At 35.8% G+C, this 17416-nt stretch overlaps 2 protein-coding genes across 3 annotated transcripts; both read right to left on the bottom strand.

Annotated features, from left to right (window-relative positions):
• Window positions 1-417: 417 nt before the first annotated feature.
• ess2 (ess-2 splicing factor homolog) lies at window positions 418-7116 on the bottom strand. Its single transcript, XM_079862104.1, has 10 exons — window positions 6714-7116; window positions 6243-6411; window positions 6062-6151; window positions 5221-5372; window positions 5009-5126; window positions 4277-4407; window positions 4068-4170; window positions 3783-3892; window positions 3491-3606; window positions 418-2131 (listed from the first exon to the last, which is right to left on the bottom strand). The coding sequence occupies exons 1-10, from the start codon at window positions 6837-6839 to the stop codon at window positions 1849-1851; spliced, it is 1398 nt and encodes a 465-aa protein (XP_079718230.1). The 5' UTR covers window positions 6840-7116; the 3' UTR covers window positions 418-1848.
• Window positions 7117-7567: 451 nt separating this feature from the next.
• On the bottom strand, window positions 7568-17229 carry stambpa (STAM binding protein a). Of its 2 annotated transcripts, XR_013820055.1 has the most exons (11): window positions 17076-17229; window positions 16317-16531; window positions 15436-15511; window positions 15256-15351; window positions 14791-15154; window positions 14553-14677; window positions 13341-13478; window positions 13138-13250; window positions 12947-13046; window positions 8593-9543; window positions 7575-8449 (listed from the first exon to the last, which is right to left on the bottom strand). XR_013820055.1 is itself a non-coding variant. In XM_079861736.1 (10 exons), exons 2-10 carry the CDS (start codon window positions 16517-16519, stop codon window positions 9487-9489), a joined length of 1272 nt encoding a protein of 423 aa, XP_079717862.1. In that variant the 5' UTR covers window positions 16520-16531; window positions 17076-17229; the 3' UTR covers window positions 7568-9486. The 2 variants fall into 2 exon arrangements, 1 of the variants encoding a protein (XP_079717862.1); XM_079861736.1 differs by having other exon boundaries at window positions 7568-9543.
• Window positions 17230-17416: the final 187 nt, after the last annotated feature.

The following is a 17416-nucleotide window of genomic DNA, read 5'->3' as shown; positions in this document are numbered from 1 at the left end:
TTTTCACTCATCAGAGAATCCTGAAAAAATGTATTACGGTTAATTTCCACTCAAATAATAAACAACATTGATAATGATAATATGTTTCTTGAGCAGCAAATCAGCAGGATCATGTGAGACTGAAGGCTGGCATTAAAACTGCTAAAAATTTAGCTTTGCATCACGGTGAAAAATTACATTATATTCAAATAGAAAACAGTTCATTAAAATTGTAATGATATTTCACAATATTACTTTTTTTATGCAGTATTTTTGATTAAATAAATGCCAGTCTTGGTGAGTATAAGAGACTTATTGAAAAAAAGAGAAAATATTGAAAAATCTTTTCACTCAAATTATTTAATTTGGGACCAATTGTATTAACTTAGCTTGAGATGTCAGAATGCAATGTATAAATTACTGAACAACACATAATATCACATTACCTGCTTTAAATGCTTTATTGATCTCTTTTGCTTCAATGTCTATTTGGATGTACACAGAGAAGCCGAGTTTGGTGAGGATTTAGTGGAGCCTTCGAGAGTCTTTCTTCACACCGTTCCTCTTAGATAGAAGTTCTCCACAGACACTATTAACGGCCTGTTCTTCATCCTCTTGTTAGCTGTGAAAAGATATCTACAAAAAGACATGATTCTTTCTCCTGTCAAACACTGAGGTGTAATGCAGTCAAAAACTATGTGAGAATAAGGAGAGTCTGTCTCGACATCATATAATAGGTGAGTCCTGTCTTAATGAGGCTCATTTGCAGCGTGTCATGTAATAAATGAAGTGTTTCCTCCCGGCTTTAAACGTGTCAGTCTGATCTACGCAACACTGGCAGTTCCCAGACAAATCAGCAGCTTCACCTAATAAAATGGTGCTTTGCCACCTTTGCGTGCAGTGAAAGGATATGTACAAAAACACATTTCCTTTCTTCTGTCAAACACTGCAATCACAGAGACAGGGTTCCCACACCTTGGCTAACTTCAAATTCAAGGACCTTTCAAGGACTTTCCAGGCCCAATACCCTCAAATTCAAGGACTTAATGTGGGGACAGATTTCAAGTGAGAGCAAGGTTACATCGTGTTACCTTTTAAGATACATTGTTACAGTTTTGCGCACGTGAACGCCATGTCAACGTACAACACAATGTACCTCATGGGAAACACTTAACGTAAAGCGTAAATGCAGGTAACTAAGGTAAATCAAGCAAGCTAATATGCATAGGCCACAAAGTGTTGACGAAATAACACATTAGCGGACCGGAGGGAATAATATGGAATTTTTTTTCCAGAAAACTTCTTGCACAAAATAAATTGTATCTATGCGTGTTTATTTTCAAGGACCTGTGAGAACCCTGCAGAGAGTAACTTCGTTAAGGGAGTCTGTCTCGACGTATAGTGTACGAATCCAGCCTCCAACCCAAAGATGGGTTCAACAAATGGATCATGTAAAATAAGGACGTTGAAAAGGTTAAACTGTAGAACTCCTCTTTATTGTGCCCCTGAGATCATGCAAGTCTTCAACATCATAAAAGATGCACAAAATTCAGGAGCACTGAAAACAAATCAAGAGCAGTAAAGTTCTGGAGCACTTGTGGATCAAATGAAAGTCTGATTCACACAAGAATCACTTGATGTGGATGATGCTGAAAAACGACATATGCTAGCAAAATTAAAAATATAAAGCAAAAAAAAAAAAATTAAAAGTAAAAACTGTACATGTTTTAAGTTGCAGGCAGTCTAAAAAATAAGATATCTGAAACACCGATGATTAATTCAGATTCACAGTTTTTTAAAAGAAAGAAGTGATTAAAAAAAAAAGAATAAATATGAAACCCTGCCCATGTCTTTGTGAAGTGTTTAGTTTCAGAAGTAATCTGAGGCTTTCCTCCGCTTCGGCAGCTGTAGGAGGTTGTCTGTGATGGAGGCCGGGTCCTGGGCGGCCGGTGTTATGGCTTTTCCGGGTGTTGGTGTGATGGAGGAAGCGGTCAGGCCTCCGAGAGGAGTCTTCGAGCCGACACCTCTGTGCGCAGGTGATGGGGTGTAGCTGGCCCTCAGGGCTTTATCTGTGTATTTACTGGACGATTTGTTCACTAGACGCTGGAGGGCGGGAGACAGCGCTGCGGGGCTCAGTCCCTTCGGAGTGAGGCTGGAAAAGAGTAATGCGTATAAATGATCAGAAAAAATTTAGACATTTAGGCAGCCAATGAAGACCATATTATGCATTCATGTTACAAACCTACGTAGGAAGTTCAGGTCCTTGCACACTGAGTGCCAAATTTTCATATGTGTTTTTTCATATTCGTCATTCGGTGGCTCTGAATTGTCAAAACCCCTCTCAAAATGCTTGCTTCGAATTTTTTTATGATGGACAAAAGTTTCGGAGGCAGTGTGTAAACGTGATGACGCAACGTCGTGGGGTCGTATTTATTTTTTAACGTGCGAAAATTTCGGACTCCGTGTGCAAGGACCTTAAAGGGGTGGTTGATTATGATTTTACTTTTTTAACTTTAGTTAGTGTGTAATGTTGCTGTTTGAGCATAAAATACATCTGCAAAGTCACGATGCTCAAAGTTCAAAGCAAAGGGAGATATTCGCTTTTAAAGAAATCATTTTTTAAGGACTACAACAAACGGCTGGTAGGGACTACACAAGCTTCCTATCGGGTTAGTGACATCACTAACCCTAACATTTACATAAACCCTGCCTCCGGGAACACACAACAAGGGGGGTGAAGTCCATGTTGAGAAGAGGTAATAGGATTTGATAATACATTTGCATTTAAAGGGACACACAAAACGATGTGTTTTTGCTCACCCTCAAAAAGGGACATTTTTAACATGCTGTAAATATTTTGAGCTAAAACTTCACATACACAATCTGGGGACATCAAAGACTTATTTTACATCTTGTAAAAAGGGGCATTATACCACCCCTTTAAAACTGGCAATTCTGATTACTCTTTTCAAGGAAGTTTTAAATCGGTTCTTTCTTTTGGGAGACAATAACTCAATAACTTGTGCACTTTGACCTTTGAAACTTTGCAGACAGTTTACATTCACAAACAGCTATATTACACACTACATGAAAGGTAATATCCGAAAAATCACAATGGAGGAAAATTCGGAAAAAGCATTAGGAAAAATGTCTTTGTCTAAACACTATTTTAGAGCTTAATTACAGTGGTGTTGTTTTTTCAAAAGAAAACCACAATGCAATTCTAGGGAATTAAAATCAATTTCAAAAGTTTTTTTTTAAATAAAACAAAGAAAATGAAAGTTTGATAAGATGAATATATTTTGCGGCTGAGTGCTGTCGTCATTAAAGCAACTGGGGGGTGAACAAATACATGTGAAAATTCTTGTTAATTTTTCAATACAACTTTTCACTTAAATTGTTATACTGATAATTTGTAATAAAAAAAAAATGCTGATTAAACTAGAAACAAAGGTAAAATATAAGCAGTTTTTACAGTCTCAGACTATATGCCTCAATACTTTTTCTTTACCTGGCAAGGTTTTCAGTGACTTTGCGCAGCGCCTCCTGTTTCTTAGCTCTGTTTTTGGCCGCAGCCTCATTGGCCATTTTCAGTCCCAAACGCTCTCTTCTCCCAGGCTCTGGAATCTAGAAAACATCCATGCAAATAAGCATTCAGCATTTTTACTGAAATGTTGGACAGTAAATTTTATGTGTTTTTTAAAAAAAAATTATTGAGGATCAATAAAACTGAAATATTGTGTTTATATACACAAGTGCATGAAAACAGCCATTTCTGTTTGCTAGCTAGAAATGAACTGAACCTTGAACGATGGGCCGTGACTTCTCTCCACAAGGGGCGTTTCTGAGCCGTCCAGACGAAACGGGGTGCTTTCGATCTCACCCCATGTCATCAGCGGAGACTCTGCAATACCTTAAGAACAAACAAGCCATTCAGAAAAACATGACACGTGTACTTGTATATGAGTGTTTGACAACCCTAGTGATAAGCTATAAATATCTTTCTAAAACTACAAAAAAAAATATTAATGAGCTGATATCAAGCAATCAACTAATAAATAAAAATAGTGTCCTCTCTCTTAACTCACCAGGAGCAGGGGAGGCTTCTCCCTCAAATCCGTAGCCATTTACTTTGGGGGATTCATGAGCCAGGAGATCTTTGCCGTCCGGACCAACCTTGCCTTGTTTAAACTAGACAGAAGGCAAAGAAGAGAAATACGCAATTAATTTAGTCATTTTTCATGGAAGTGTTTTTATGATCTGAAGCTGACCGATGAGATGCAGAAATCAGTGTTACCTGTGCATTGAGTGCAGCAGCTTGCTGGATTTGGGATTTGTTCAGGGCTTTACTGAAGGGGTCGATATCAAACCGTGTGTTCTGGTACAGGACCTCCCGTGGCTTCTTGAACAGTGTGTCGTCTCTTTCACCTTTTGGGGAACAAAAGAAACAGGCATTTTACTGTATGGCTCCAGGCCTATTAGCTTAATTTAAAAAATGTAATATATATCAAATTTTAAGTTAAGTAAATATGTTTATACAATATGTATATAAAATCATATATATATATATATATATATATATATATATATATATATATATATATATATATATATATTTAAATTTTTTTAGTTCAAATGTTTGGGGTGAGTAATATATATATTTTTTTTTTGTGAAATCAATACTTTTATTCAACTAGGACACGACACATTAAATTGATCAGGAGTCTCAGTAAAGGGATTTATAATGTTACAAAATATTTCTATTTCAAATAAAATGCTGTTCTTTTGAACTTTAATAAGCAATTTGAGTGCAGAGAAAAGCGCTACATAAATGTAATGAATTATTATTATCAAAGAATCCACGAAAATGCTAAGCATCATAACTGTTTTTAACATCGATAATAATTAAATGATTAAAACATTTTTTTTTTTAATTCAAAATACTACCCAGGCCTACTCATTATCATGGTATTAATAGTTGAGAAAATGCAATGATAAACTTATGGGGCTCCTCAATGGAAAACGTTACCATCAGGATAGTACATGAGTGCATTTTTGGCCTTGTACTGCCATGTTTCCAGTCCTGCCTTGGTGCACTCCAGCGCCTGCTGCTCCGAGGATGGTAGAGCGAGGTTCTGCTCATGCCTCTTCAAACGACAGGACAATAAGCATCATCAGAACTCAAAACAAGACTCAACAACACAAAACTCAATGATATGCATTGTGCAGTAGCTGTTGTACCTCTTTGAATTCATTCTCCGCCTCATAGAGCCACGAATGCCTCAACTTGTTCTTGTCCTCCGCAAGCTCCATTATCTGCTCAAAGGATGCGTTGTCCTCACTCGTGTTTTTAGCGAGAAAATGGTCCAGGGACGGAAGGACCTTTTCACCATCTTTTCCAGAAAAATAACAAAGAACGCCTGTAACATATCTCGTATAGCTTTAAAATTATCAAAAAGAAGCATTTTTAAGATGTCACTATATAAATAAATGCCATTTTCTCAAAATGAGTTTTTTTTTTCTTATGCACTGAGCCAGAAATCACTTCAGTAGCACTTACAAACACCAAAGTTTACAGTTTATTCCGGTCTATATTCTGAAGGTTTTTTCAGAAGAGTTTATTCATAAATAATTTGCTTGGTTTATATATATATATATATATATATATATTATACCCTAAAAACATGGTGAAAATGTATGTGTGAATATTTGATAATGCCACATTTGCATTTATACATAATTGTTTTAATGTACTTAAAGGGATAGTTCACCCAAAAACAATGTAATTCTGTCATCATTTACAGGTTGTGAGGGATGTGGTATTGGGTTGTGCTGTTATTTATTGTGTATAACACTGCAAAAATATCTTTCCAAGAAATTTCAGTAGACAAAAAACTCCAGGCAACATGAGCTGTGGAAAATTATAAGTGATCTAGGAGCTTTATAAAGCTTTTTATAGCGGATGCCACTGAAAACACTTCAAGTCTTTCCCTCACAGCCTCGCTTTCATACCTGTCAACCGTTTGGTTACCAACATTCTTCAAAATATCTTCTGTGTTCAGCAGAATTTGCAGTCACTTACCATCCTCTTTTGCTGATCTGTGTTTGCCGTGTGAAGACGAGGGAGATGCACTTCGGCCATCTGGGGTCTCAAATATTGACGGTGTCACGTCTAAATAGGAATAAAATGATGAGTCAGCAGGTAATTGATGATGTGCAAAACACAGTAGTGATTATCATTAATAATCAACCATGTCTCTCACGGGGCACATAGGTGCGTGGGGTGTATTTAGCCATCGCAGCCCCGTATTTGATGGCTATCTCTCTCATCCGCTCCAGATCTCCATTCTCCTCCGCCTCCAGATAATCCTTCTGCGCTTGAAGTTTGGAGACATCTGGGAAAAAGTCCCTCTGGATGATCTTCTCCAAACTCTACAGGAGAAATTGTGACAGATATACGTGTCATTAGCAAATCAAGACAGAAGAATCTATGCAGATTTAAGTGTGTTTATAGGTGACACATAACTCAAGCTGCTGTTGCTGGGGGTTTGGTACTTTGTGTAAACTATGTTTATGGTGTTGATGGTTACCAGTTCAAAAAACACATTTCAAAACCAAACTCCACACTGACATTAAAACGGTATAACTCAATGAATTATTAAACGATTAAGTATAATACTATGAATTATTTCAGGGCATCCGTTGTATAATAACAGTATATAACATCGTCTTACCTCTATATATTGATCTTCATCGAGAATCTTTCTCTTCGGCCTCTCAGTCTCCTCTACAGGTTTCCTGACAGCGACTGTGGTAATACCAGACATCAGACTCAAAGCTTTCTCTTTGGACTCTTCCATATTTCTATTTTAATAGATGAAACTCTTATTTTACAGTGAGCTTAAGCACAATTACGCAAGACGTTGTTTACGTTAGCCTCTACGCTAAGTATTCGTTTTTTTCTCTAATTGAATACCATTGGGATGTCTTAGCCTATTATATCAATAGCTCGCGGTAAATGTTGGTGTTTACAATCACTTAATCAAAAATAATAACGAAAATCCATTTAATAACAAGTGAACGTCGTCACATCGCACGCAGGAACAGTATCTTCTTCGCCTTCGCATTATTTCCACTGAACAAATAACCAGAGACTCGCTATCGCCACCTATTTGACTAGCGACCGCATTTGCATGAACTTCGATGTAAGAGATTAGTTCACCCAAAAATGAATATTCTGTCATCATTTACTCACCCTCAAGTTGTTCCAAACCTTTATGAGTTTCTTTCTTCCGCTGAACACAAAAGGAGATATTTTGAAGAATTCTGGTAACCAGATAGTTGATGCTAGCCAATGCTTTCCAAAGTATTTATTTTTTCTACTGTGGAAGTCATTTACTACCGTCAACTGTTTTATTACCAACATTCTTTTAAATATCTTCTTTTGAGTTCAACAGAAGAAACTCATACAGGTTTGGAGCAACTTGAGGGTGAGTAAATGATGACAACGTTTTCATTTTTAGGTGAACTATCCCTTTAAGTAGCTTACCATACATGTAAACATTAATGGTATACCCCCACAGTGAACGTTGTTAAGCAATAAACATATTATTTATTTTCAGTCCATAAGTGAAATAAAAAGAATGCTAGTTTTCAAAGCCTTTAATACAACTTAAGGCAAAAAACACCACAGGTGATGTGAAAGGGTAAATATTTTCACTAATAGATATCACCACAGTGGATTAATCACAGTACATTAAAACAACTGTTTTGTATTTCTGAAATGTTATGTTTAAATATGAAAATGAGCCATTATATAATTAAATATACACATATTTGCAACATTTCCAGAACAGAAATCTGAACGTTGGATAAACCCAATCCATGTTTCATTTTGTTGACATATTAAGGCCTGGTTTCACAGACGGGGCTTAAATTAAGCAAGGATTAGGCCTTAGTTCAATTAGGAACATATTTTAAGATATATCAGTGTAATTTGCTTTAATTTAAACCAGCTCAAACATGCATTTCAGTCTCAGACTAGCTTAAGCTTTGTCTGTGAAACCAGGGGCAAGTGTTATGAAGTAAACACCTAAATGTGTATTTTAAATGCAATCTTTTCATTGGTCTGAAAGAAGCAAAATAGCCCAAAATCTCAAAACTGACCAATTCTACTGACAATGGTTTTCCTTGTAGTGTCTCTTGCCTTTATAGATAATATTTCACATGAACCAGATATGTTTGCATTTAACTAGTAAAATATGCAAAGCTTCAGAACCTTCAAATGAACCTTTTGAAAATGACATACAAAATAAAAAGTCCAACAACAATTTGTTATGGAAAGCAACAGAGAATAGTCTGGCTGAAAGAACATGACAATTAATGTTTTTGCTCCCTATTTACATCTTCCATCGTGTTAAAGGGATATTTCACTCAAAAATGAAAACTCACCCTCAAGTTCTTTCTTCTGCTGAACACAAAGGAAGATATTGTGAAGAATTGGACCCCATTGACTTCCATACTATGGAAGTTAATGGCCACCGTCAACTGTTTGGTTACAAACATTCTTCAAAATATCTTCCTTTGTGTTCAACAGAAGAAAGAAACTCATACAGGCTTGGAACAACATGAGGGTGAGTAAATGATGACACAATTTCTGGACCTTTAACAGTCTGAATGATTCATTGCCATGTGTTAAGGTAAATACAGAAACCAGTCTGTCTGAAACTGGTTGCAATGGCATATGACCAACATAAAGGTCTGAATCATTTCCAGTATGAACAGAGGCAGAACTAAAACAACTGCATATTTAAATCAAATATAACAGTAGTACACTATTAAGTGGACGGCATAAGTGAGAAAAAAACAAATTTCCTTGGTATTTTGTCTGGTTTTCCTTTACATTAATATAAACAGCAATTCATAAATCAAGATACTTATATTTGAGAACGAAAATCACGAAGATATTATGTCTTGTTTTCTGAAAACTTTATCAAAATTAAGCGAGTTTATGCTTAAAACAAGAATATCTGTAAATGGGGGTTACACAAGTAAATGTTTCTTGATTTAAGAATGTTTAGATATTTGTACTGTAAAACTTTTTGTTGTGAAGTGAATACTAAAACTTGTTTTTAGGTGAAGTGTGTAATTTTTACAACATCAAACAGAATGAACCTTTTTTAAATAAATGGAAGCTCACAGAAGCCATGCATTTCTATTGTTCTGTTATGCTTTCATGAGATCTTATCTTTATTTACGCAAACACGCTTGATGCTGCCGGTTTTAAAAATTACGCACCTCAACTTTAAGCTTTTATTGGTCACATTTGGAAATTATTTTTCGGGAATTAATCCAATAAATACAGACTGCTAAGACACGATAATAGAGGCCAAGTGTAGCAATGATCGGCGCTGGACTTTTTTGACCCATTAGAAGCTCCTTGGCAAGCTTATCGGTCACTGTGAGGTCAAGAGCAAAGGCACATGTTTCAAAGCAGCAGCGATGACATCACCGCAAATCCAGCATGGCCACACTTCCGTCTGTGATGATGACGTGTTGACTAGCCTGAACACAAAACAGACACAAAACCTTCTATATGGTGCACATACAATATGGCGGAGGACACAGTTAGATCATTCAAATTGAATTAAGTAGTGAAGTTCAATGAGGTTTCCTAAGATCAGGGGTTTTCAAAAATCAGGGGTTTTCAATCTTTTATATGGATCTAAAGATTGCGATCTTTAGGGCTGCGTCTGAAATCGCATCCTCTCGAGTAGGTACTTATTTTCGAAATTACTTAAAGACCGAAAAAAATCATGTTCTATAAAGTATTAGTGTGTGTGTGTAGTATGTAATCCAGTCATGTGAGCTGCCAGTATTAGTTGCGTTGCTTCCCTGCCATTCACAAATCCTCTCCTGTGGCCTCATGGGATAGTAAAGTGTCCATCGTTTGCACACTTCAGAATCTCAAGAAGTAGGTCATCCGGGTACTTTACTTTTTGTCTACTCTTTAATGAGTATTGTGAATTCGGACATACTTTTTTTGTTACATACTGTTTTTCGCCTACTATACAGTGTGTGATTTCGGACGCAGCCGAAAACATCGCCCCCCTGGTGGCTGGCTGCAGTATAAGTCCGAGCCAAACTAAAGAAATCCCATTAACACACTGACGTATGTTGAGGTGTTCGTCTTTCCAGTAAGTTTATTTTTAGTTAGTTATTTGATGCTTGAAAAATGGGTTGTTATGTCATGACTGATAGCTGTGCTTGTGATTGAGAATGGGCAGGAACTTGATACAGCGACATGCATCAGAAATCACATACTACCATAGTGTAGTGTTCTTTTAGTTTTTTATTATGGCTTTATTAATATTTTGAATTAGCTTTTATCTTTATATTTTTAGTTTTCTTGTTAATTGTAGTTGAATTTTTAGTAATTTCGTTTTAATAGGTTTAAATATTTTTAAAAAAATTAAAAATTTTTCTGTTTTTTTCCAGTTAAAGGTGCAGTATGTAATACTAGGGGTGTAACGGTACGTGTATTCGTACCGAACCGTTTCGGTACAGGGCTTTCGGTTCGGTGCACGTGTGTACCGAATGACCAAATGCAATATTTTGTGTGCGGAACATAGGTACATTTTCGTGTTTCCACACGAACATATTAAGTGGCGGAAGTCTCCGCGTTCAGCGCAAATCCCGCCCTGCAGCTGATTCTAAAGGTTTACCAGTTTTACCCGTCGTCACTCTAACCTAAACCAATGAAATCGACTGCAGGGCGGAAAAAAAGTTTTTCCGCTCCGTGTGCGCCGCCGCACTCTCCGTTCCGCGCGCGTGTGTGTGTGTGTGTGTCTGCGCCATGGTCTGCGCGCTGCGCTCTCTGCTCAATGTTCAATGTTCGACTCCGTGTTTGCGCTGCGCGTTCTGCTCTGTCGTTAACGGCCCAAACACTCCAATCATGTACCGATCACGTACCGATCACGCACTGGAAAAGCAAAGTCCGCTCAAATAAGGTGAAATTTCTCAGTAGTGGACTTCTGTTTGCTGAGCTGGTATAGTCATGCTGGCAACAATGGTAAAATGACCTGCTCTGATCACATGCTCTGGTAATAATAGCTTTGTAGGAATATATTTTATTTTGATAATTAGTAAAAAAAATAAGAAAAAGAAAAAAAAATCTTAAATTGATTGTTGATTGATTATTGAAAAATAATAATACATTGATATATATGTTTAATATTATTTTAATATAGGGCTATTTTCTGTTCCTTTTTTTCCCCGGTGTTTCATTTAATTAGGTGATTATAAGTTTAATTATTGATGATTACAAGCTTGGAGGAATTGCAATTAATTACAGCAAATTGTGCAATTAAAGTTCATTTTTTTTTCCCAGTCTTAATTTTTAAATATGAGCAGGCCTACAAGCTGGGATTGGTAATGCTAAACTGTAATCATAGTTATTTATTTATATTTTTCATTAAATTTATTATGTGATATTGGTTTGAGACAGATTATTTTATTTAGTGGAGAACTTTGCAGCAGTATTTTATTTCTTATTCTTTTTTTTATTTTATATATATTTTATTATATTAAAAAGTGTTTAAAAAAGTGTAAACAAATTGTTAAAAAAGTTTATAGTAATAAACAACCTGCAGTTAAATGTTTGCATTTCTTTTCCTTACTGTACCGAAAATAAACCGAACCGTGACTTTAAAACCGAGGTACGTACCGAACCGTGATTTTTGCGTACCGTTACACCCCTATGTAATACAGTAGTTGAAATAGGTACTGTCTGCAGTCCAAATTCAAAATATTGGAGAGTTGTCTTTCCCGGCTCTCCTCCTTAGACTCCACGCTCATGCGGGATGCCAGTTTGACAAAATGCAACAGGAATGAGCACAATTGACAAATGAAGGCGACGAGCCTTATGATGCAAGTTGATGCATCCAGGTTTTAATATTCTCCCGTTCATAGAGATTTTTAGATGGATGCCGAGGCATTTTAGGTCAGGTGGAATCTGCGACCTTGGACCTAGTTTGTTTGCTGGCTTCTATATGGTGTAATTTCCACCAACTGGCAACCCGGGGTGTTGAAATACTACAGGTGAAACTCGAAAAATTTGAATATCGAGCAAAAGTTCATTTATTTCAGTAATTCAACTTAAAATGTGAAACTAATATATTATATAGACTCACTACATGCAAAGTGAGATATTTCAAGCCTTTATTTGTTATAATTTCGATGATTATGGCTTACAGCTTATGAAAACCCCAAATTCAAAATCTCAGAAATTTTGAAAATGTTCATAAGCTGTAAGCCATAATCATCAAAATTATAACAAATAAAGGCTTGAAATATCTCACTTTGCATGTAATTTTCTATATATTAGTTTCACCTTTGAAGTTGAATTACTGAAATAAATGAACTGTTGCACGATATTCTAAATTTTCGAGTTTCACCTGTACGTGGTAAGTTTACTATTGGCGAGATCACACAGACCAAAACAAAAACAGACGTTCTGACACAGAACGCACAATTCAAAGTAAAAAAAAACTGGCAGTAGCATTGTTTTTCAGAGAAACGAGTAGGTGAACTTAGCATGTTTTCTAAATATCTGCAAAAAAAATTATGCTTTTGTACAGTAAAAAAACTGCTTTATTTCTATTAACAGAAAGGTTTTCATATACTTAAAATAGTATAAGAAAAATATTTAGTTTGTATTGTTACATTATTACGTTGTTTTCTTTTTACTATATTACTGCTTTGTATTATTTACTTAGATGTTTTATTTATTAAATTCAATTTGTTTTAATCAGTGTTTTATTTTTGATTATTTTATTTAGTTATTTTTATTATTTAAAAAAAAAAAAAGTACACTGTTTTTCTTTATACTTTTCCACTTTTCCCCTAGCACTCCCTGGAGCCCAGTTTGAAAACCCCTTGTTTAACTCACTAATAAGGCATTACTCACGGAGAACAGGGGCGGCTCCTTTGGATGCGGGTGGAATCCTCTTTGTTTGCAGGAAGAGATCTCATCCATCCCGTTGTCTGTCAGCCGAAAGTAGCCCGTCCTGGAGCACATGTTATCAGACTGTTATTGCTCCATTTTACCTGCTAACTATCACCCAAAATAACTAGCACAACGTATAGCTGAAAACATACTCGTTAAATTTAGGTGAGCACACAATGGCTATAGACTCTGGAAGCATCATCTGATAAGAGCAATGTGTGTGCATGTCCACACTGGATAAAAAGGCCGTCTGGGTCGGATGGGTCTTACAGAATAGAAAAAGAGAGATTGATTATTGACAAGATACATAATCGTCATATTATAAGTCATGCTTTCAGTAAGGAAAACTCCATACATGAATCCAGCCCAGTGTAATGAGGTCGTTCTGATCCTGGATCAGGAAAAGCTCCTCCTCGTTCTCCGTGTCACAGTAATCTGGTCCTCCACTCTGCTTGGGCACGATCACGTGTGTCACTGTGAAGGCGTTCTTCATCTGCGAACACAAGCACACTGTTTTGTGCTTTACTCATAATACCACAGATTTATTAAGATTGCAGTTTGCCCAAATTAAATTATATTCAAGAGGTATTATGTGAGTTTTATGTACACTACAGTTTAAAAGTTTGCCGTCAGAAAGATTTTTTGTTTGTTTTTTGAAAGAAATGAATACTTTTATTCAGCAAGAATGCATTAAATTGATCAGAAGTGACGGTAAAGACCTTTATAATGTTACAAAAGATTTCAATTTCAAATAAATGCTGAAAATTCTTTCGAACTTTCTATTCAACAAAGAATCCTGAAAAACTTGAAAAAGAAAAACTCCACTTATATATATATATAAATAATATATATAATTATTTCTTATTTAAATTAACTAATAAATTAAAGACAAATAGTACCATTGTATGAATACAATTTAATACTAATACAAATAATAATTTAAAATTTATGTTACAATAAAAATGTGCTTAGATGTCTTATTATTACATATAGTATATTATTTAAATGGTAAATTATTAATACATCATGGCAGTATTATCTCTATATTACGCTGATATTAAAAATGATTGTATTACAGTAATGTTTTACTTTATTAAAAAGCTAAAACTTTACAATAAGGTCTCATTTGTCAACATTAGTTAATGCATGAACTAACAAACTAAAAATGCCAATTAACTTTTGTTAACTAATGTTAACAGGTACAACATTAAATCTTAAAAATGTAGTAGTAAATGTTGAGAATATCATTAACTAAGATTAATAAATGATGTTGAAGTATTGTTCATTCTTAGCTAACTAATGTTAACAAATGAAACCTTAATGCAAAGTGTTACTATTAAAGAATATTCAGATTACAACGTAAACAATCCACTAGAACTTGGGGTAAAATCGTCTTATTGTAATGAAAATATATGTATAAAAAAATCATAATGTCATAAAAATAGGCTTTATTTAAAATATAAATATTTTTTCCCTTAAATTTTGGGGTGAAATATAAGACATGCTTTTGTGAGATTGACCTAACTAGAACTATATTACGTTGTGTCTGAAAATGTTTTGCACGTACCAGCTTGCCACAGAGAATCCCACAGGTCTCCACCGCTCGCGCTGTGTTGGCGTCTGCTAGCTTTAAAAACCTTTGGCACAGCTCGGCGGGGACAAAGAGCTGCCGCAAACCGTTTACCAACACACCTAAGGCAACACACACACACATATAATCTCAACCTAATGACAGGACAACAGAGTAATAGTACCACCACATATGTGAAGTGATGAATAAGGAAGTGCAAACTGAGAGCTCTCACTGTGTCCTGCACTGACTGGAACGCCAGGCTTCAACGAGCGGTCAAACGCCGGGAGGCCTGAGCTCGGAGAGACGTGGTTTGGGGTTCCTCCCGGGGGCGTCAGTGGTGAAAACGAGGCCTGTGGAGGTCCCGGTACGTCAGGCACCAGGAGATCTCGGGGAGAGGTGGGTGACACCGGGACGCTGAACTCCTGCACTATGCGCTGGCGCTCCTTCTCAAGCTCCTGCCTGCGGATCATCTCCTCAAAGGCGCTGAGCTGCTGCCTCTCGCGCTGACGCTCCTGCAGCTCGGCCTGTCTCTGGCGCTCGGCCTCCAGCTCCTGCTGCCTGGACACTTCTCGAGCCTGGGCCTCATCCTCTGCTCTCTGACAGGGTTCACATACTCGTCAATAAAAACACAATTAGTTCGCAGGTGTAATTTAAGAAAAACCTGCCTCTAAATGTACTGTAACTGTAATGAACCCACCTTTTGGACAAGATATTCGGCGTGTTCTTTATCGTACTGCTTGAGAAGCAACTTTTTCAGTTCCTCAGCTTTGGGGAAGGCGATTTCCTTTAATTTCTGTGGAAGGAAAAAAAGGGATGTTAGTTAGCAAGGGAAATTCTCTCACATGAAGCTTTAAAAAAAAAATGTAAAAAATCTCACCCTCATCGTTTCCTTCTTCTCAGGAATGTTGGCTGTTTTATAATCCCGATGTCTAGGAAGTTTTTCAATAAACAACCTTAAAGGAAGTAAAATGCATGAACATTATTTAATTATTTCAAAATATCGTTTTTATTATTTAAAAAAAACCCATTATTTATTCTTTTATAGATATTTATTATTTATATATAATATATTATAATATAACATTTATTGTTATTGTTAATATTTTTTTAATTATTTAATTTTGATGTTTATCAATTTATTTCTAGTATACGAAGAAATATATTTCTAGTAAATAACAAATCACTCAAATCAGGGGTTTAAACTGTATTTAGACGGCCTAAATTTAGTTTCTCTCTTCTCAAGAATGTTGACTTTTTTATATTCTCGATGTCTTACAGGTTTTTCAATAAACATCCTAATTTGAAAATAACTTTTCAAATAATATATATATATATATATCATTTATATTAACGTTATTTTGAATATATTTGAATATATAACGTTTATTGAATGTTTATTTGTAGCATATGAAGAAATTTATGTCTAGTAAATAACAAAACCACTTAAGTCAGGGTTTAAAACTGTATTTAGACATTCTAGATTTTAGTAAAATGTTTGCAAAAAACTGCAACCTCAAAATATAAAATAAATAGAAATAAATTTGGTTTGACCTCCTGAGGTTAAAGATTGAGACTAACTTGAAAAGATTGAGGTTAACTTGACAGAGAGTTTTTGGGATTATTTTGTACTGTGCTAATGGAAATCACCTTTTTTTTTTTTTCTTACATCAGAGGAACAGTATAATGAATCTGATATGTTGAATCAATAACCAAACTACCAGGCACTTGGCACTTTCCGCCTGTTCTGGCTGTACTTACGTGATGTACTTATTGTAAAGAATAAATGCATGCTCGACATTCCCCTCCTCTGCATAGATGCAGGCCATTCGGATGATTTCCATCCCTGAGCGGAAGTATCTGCGGGGCGGCACATCCTCGCTGACGTCCACAGAGCTGCCCAGTTTAGTGAGAGCGCGGACCCTCTCCTCAGACGTCAGACTGGAGTCACTGGTCTCAGACATGCTGTCTCCTGCCTGCAGAACAATAAGACACTCAGTCTCACTGCACTGGGTCTGACTGATGATAAAGCTCCTTACTTAGGGTGGAGTTATTTCTATTGTAAGGTTAATGATTGATAAAACAGTAGTTTATATTGCAAGCCAGGGGTTTCAACAATGATTTGGACAATTTAAAATGTCTGAAAGCCATTGCATTAGATATGAAATCAAGTGTTGCTGTAAAATGCTAATAAATGCTTCAGGGTCTTTTCTCAGAACTGGTAAAGGTGGTGTTGTTTAACATAAAATAAATGCCACTTGGTTTGATATTTTGTTTTTTAATTCATTGATATACATTTTAAATGTTAGTAAATTGTTTAAATACTTTTTAAGGGCCTATATATGTAATTATATATATATACAGTTGTACATTAATACGCATTATATGTAAATAAGCTGCGAGACTTTAAACTTTAACTTTGACTTAAATGAGTCTGGTGGCACCATTATTGACAGGCCAACCAGCTAAAAACAATGACAGTAAGATTAGTCTTGAATGATTGTAAAATAGCTTTCCTACCTGATTTCACCGCAGTGCTTAACGCTTTCAACGACGCTTTGGTGTAATTCTCTTAAATATATTCGTCATATTTAGACATCGTGGAATACAAAGCTTTATGTGTATAATCATAACACTTCCTGTATCGTATGGAAAGACCCCGCCCACTTCAGTCAGCTGATGGTGACGCAATGCCTCAGACTGACCAATCGCGAAAGACTTCCACCATATTTTTAGACCTCCTGGCTTTTATCACTGATGCTTGTACTTTTTCTGTAATGAGCTAAAAAAAAGCTCTAACTTATGTACCGTTATTACTGTATAATATATGAATTTTAATTGACTTTTAATTATATTTCTAC

The sequence above is a fragment of the Squalius cephalus genome, assembly GCF_949319135.1.
Source record: "Squalius cephalus genome assembly, chromosome: 24".
In the NCBI taxonomy this organism is placed as follows: domain Eukaryota; kingdom Metazoa; phylum Chordata; class Actinopteri; order Cypriniformes; family Leuciscidae; genus Squalius; species Squalius cephalus.
Note: the sequence above shows the minus strand (reverse complement) of the source record. Positions and strands in the feature narration are given on the sequence as shown.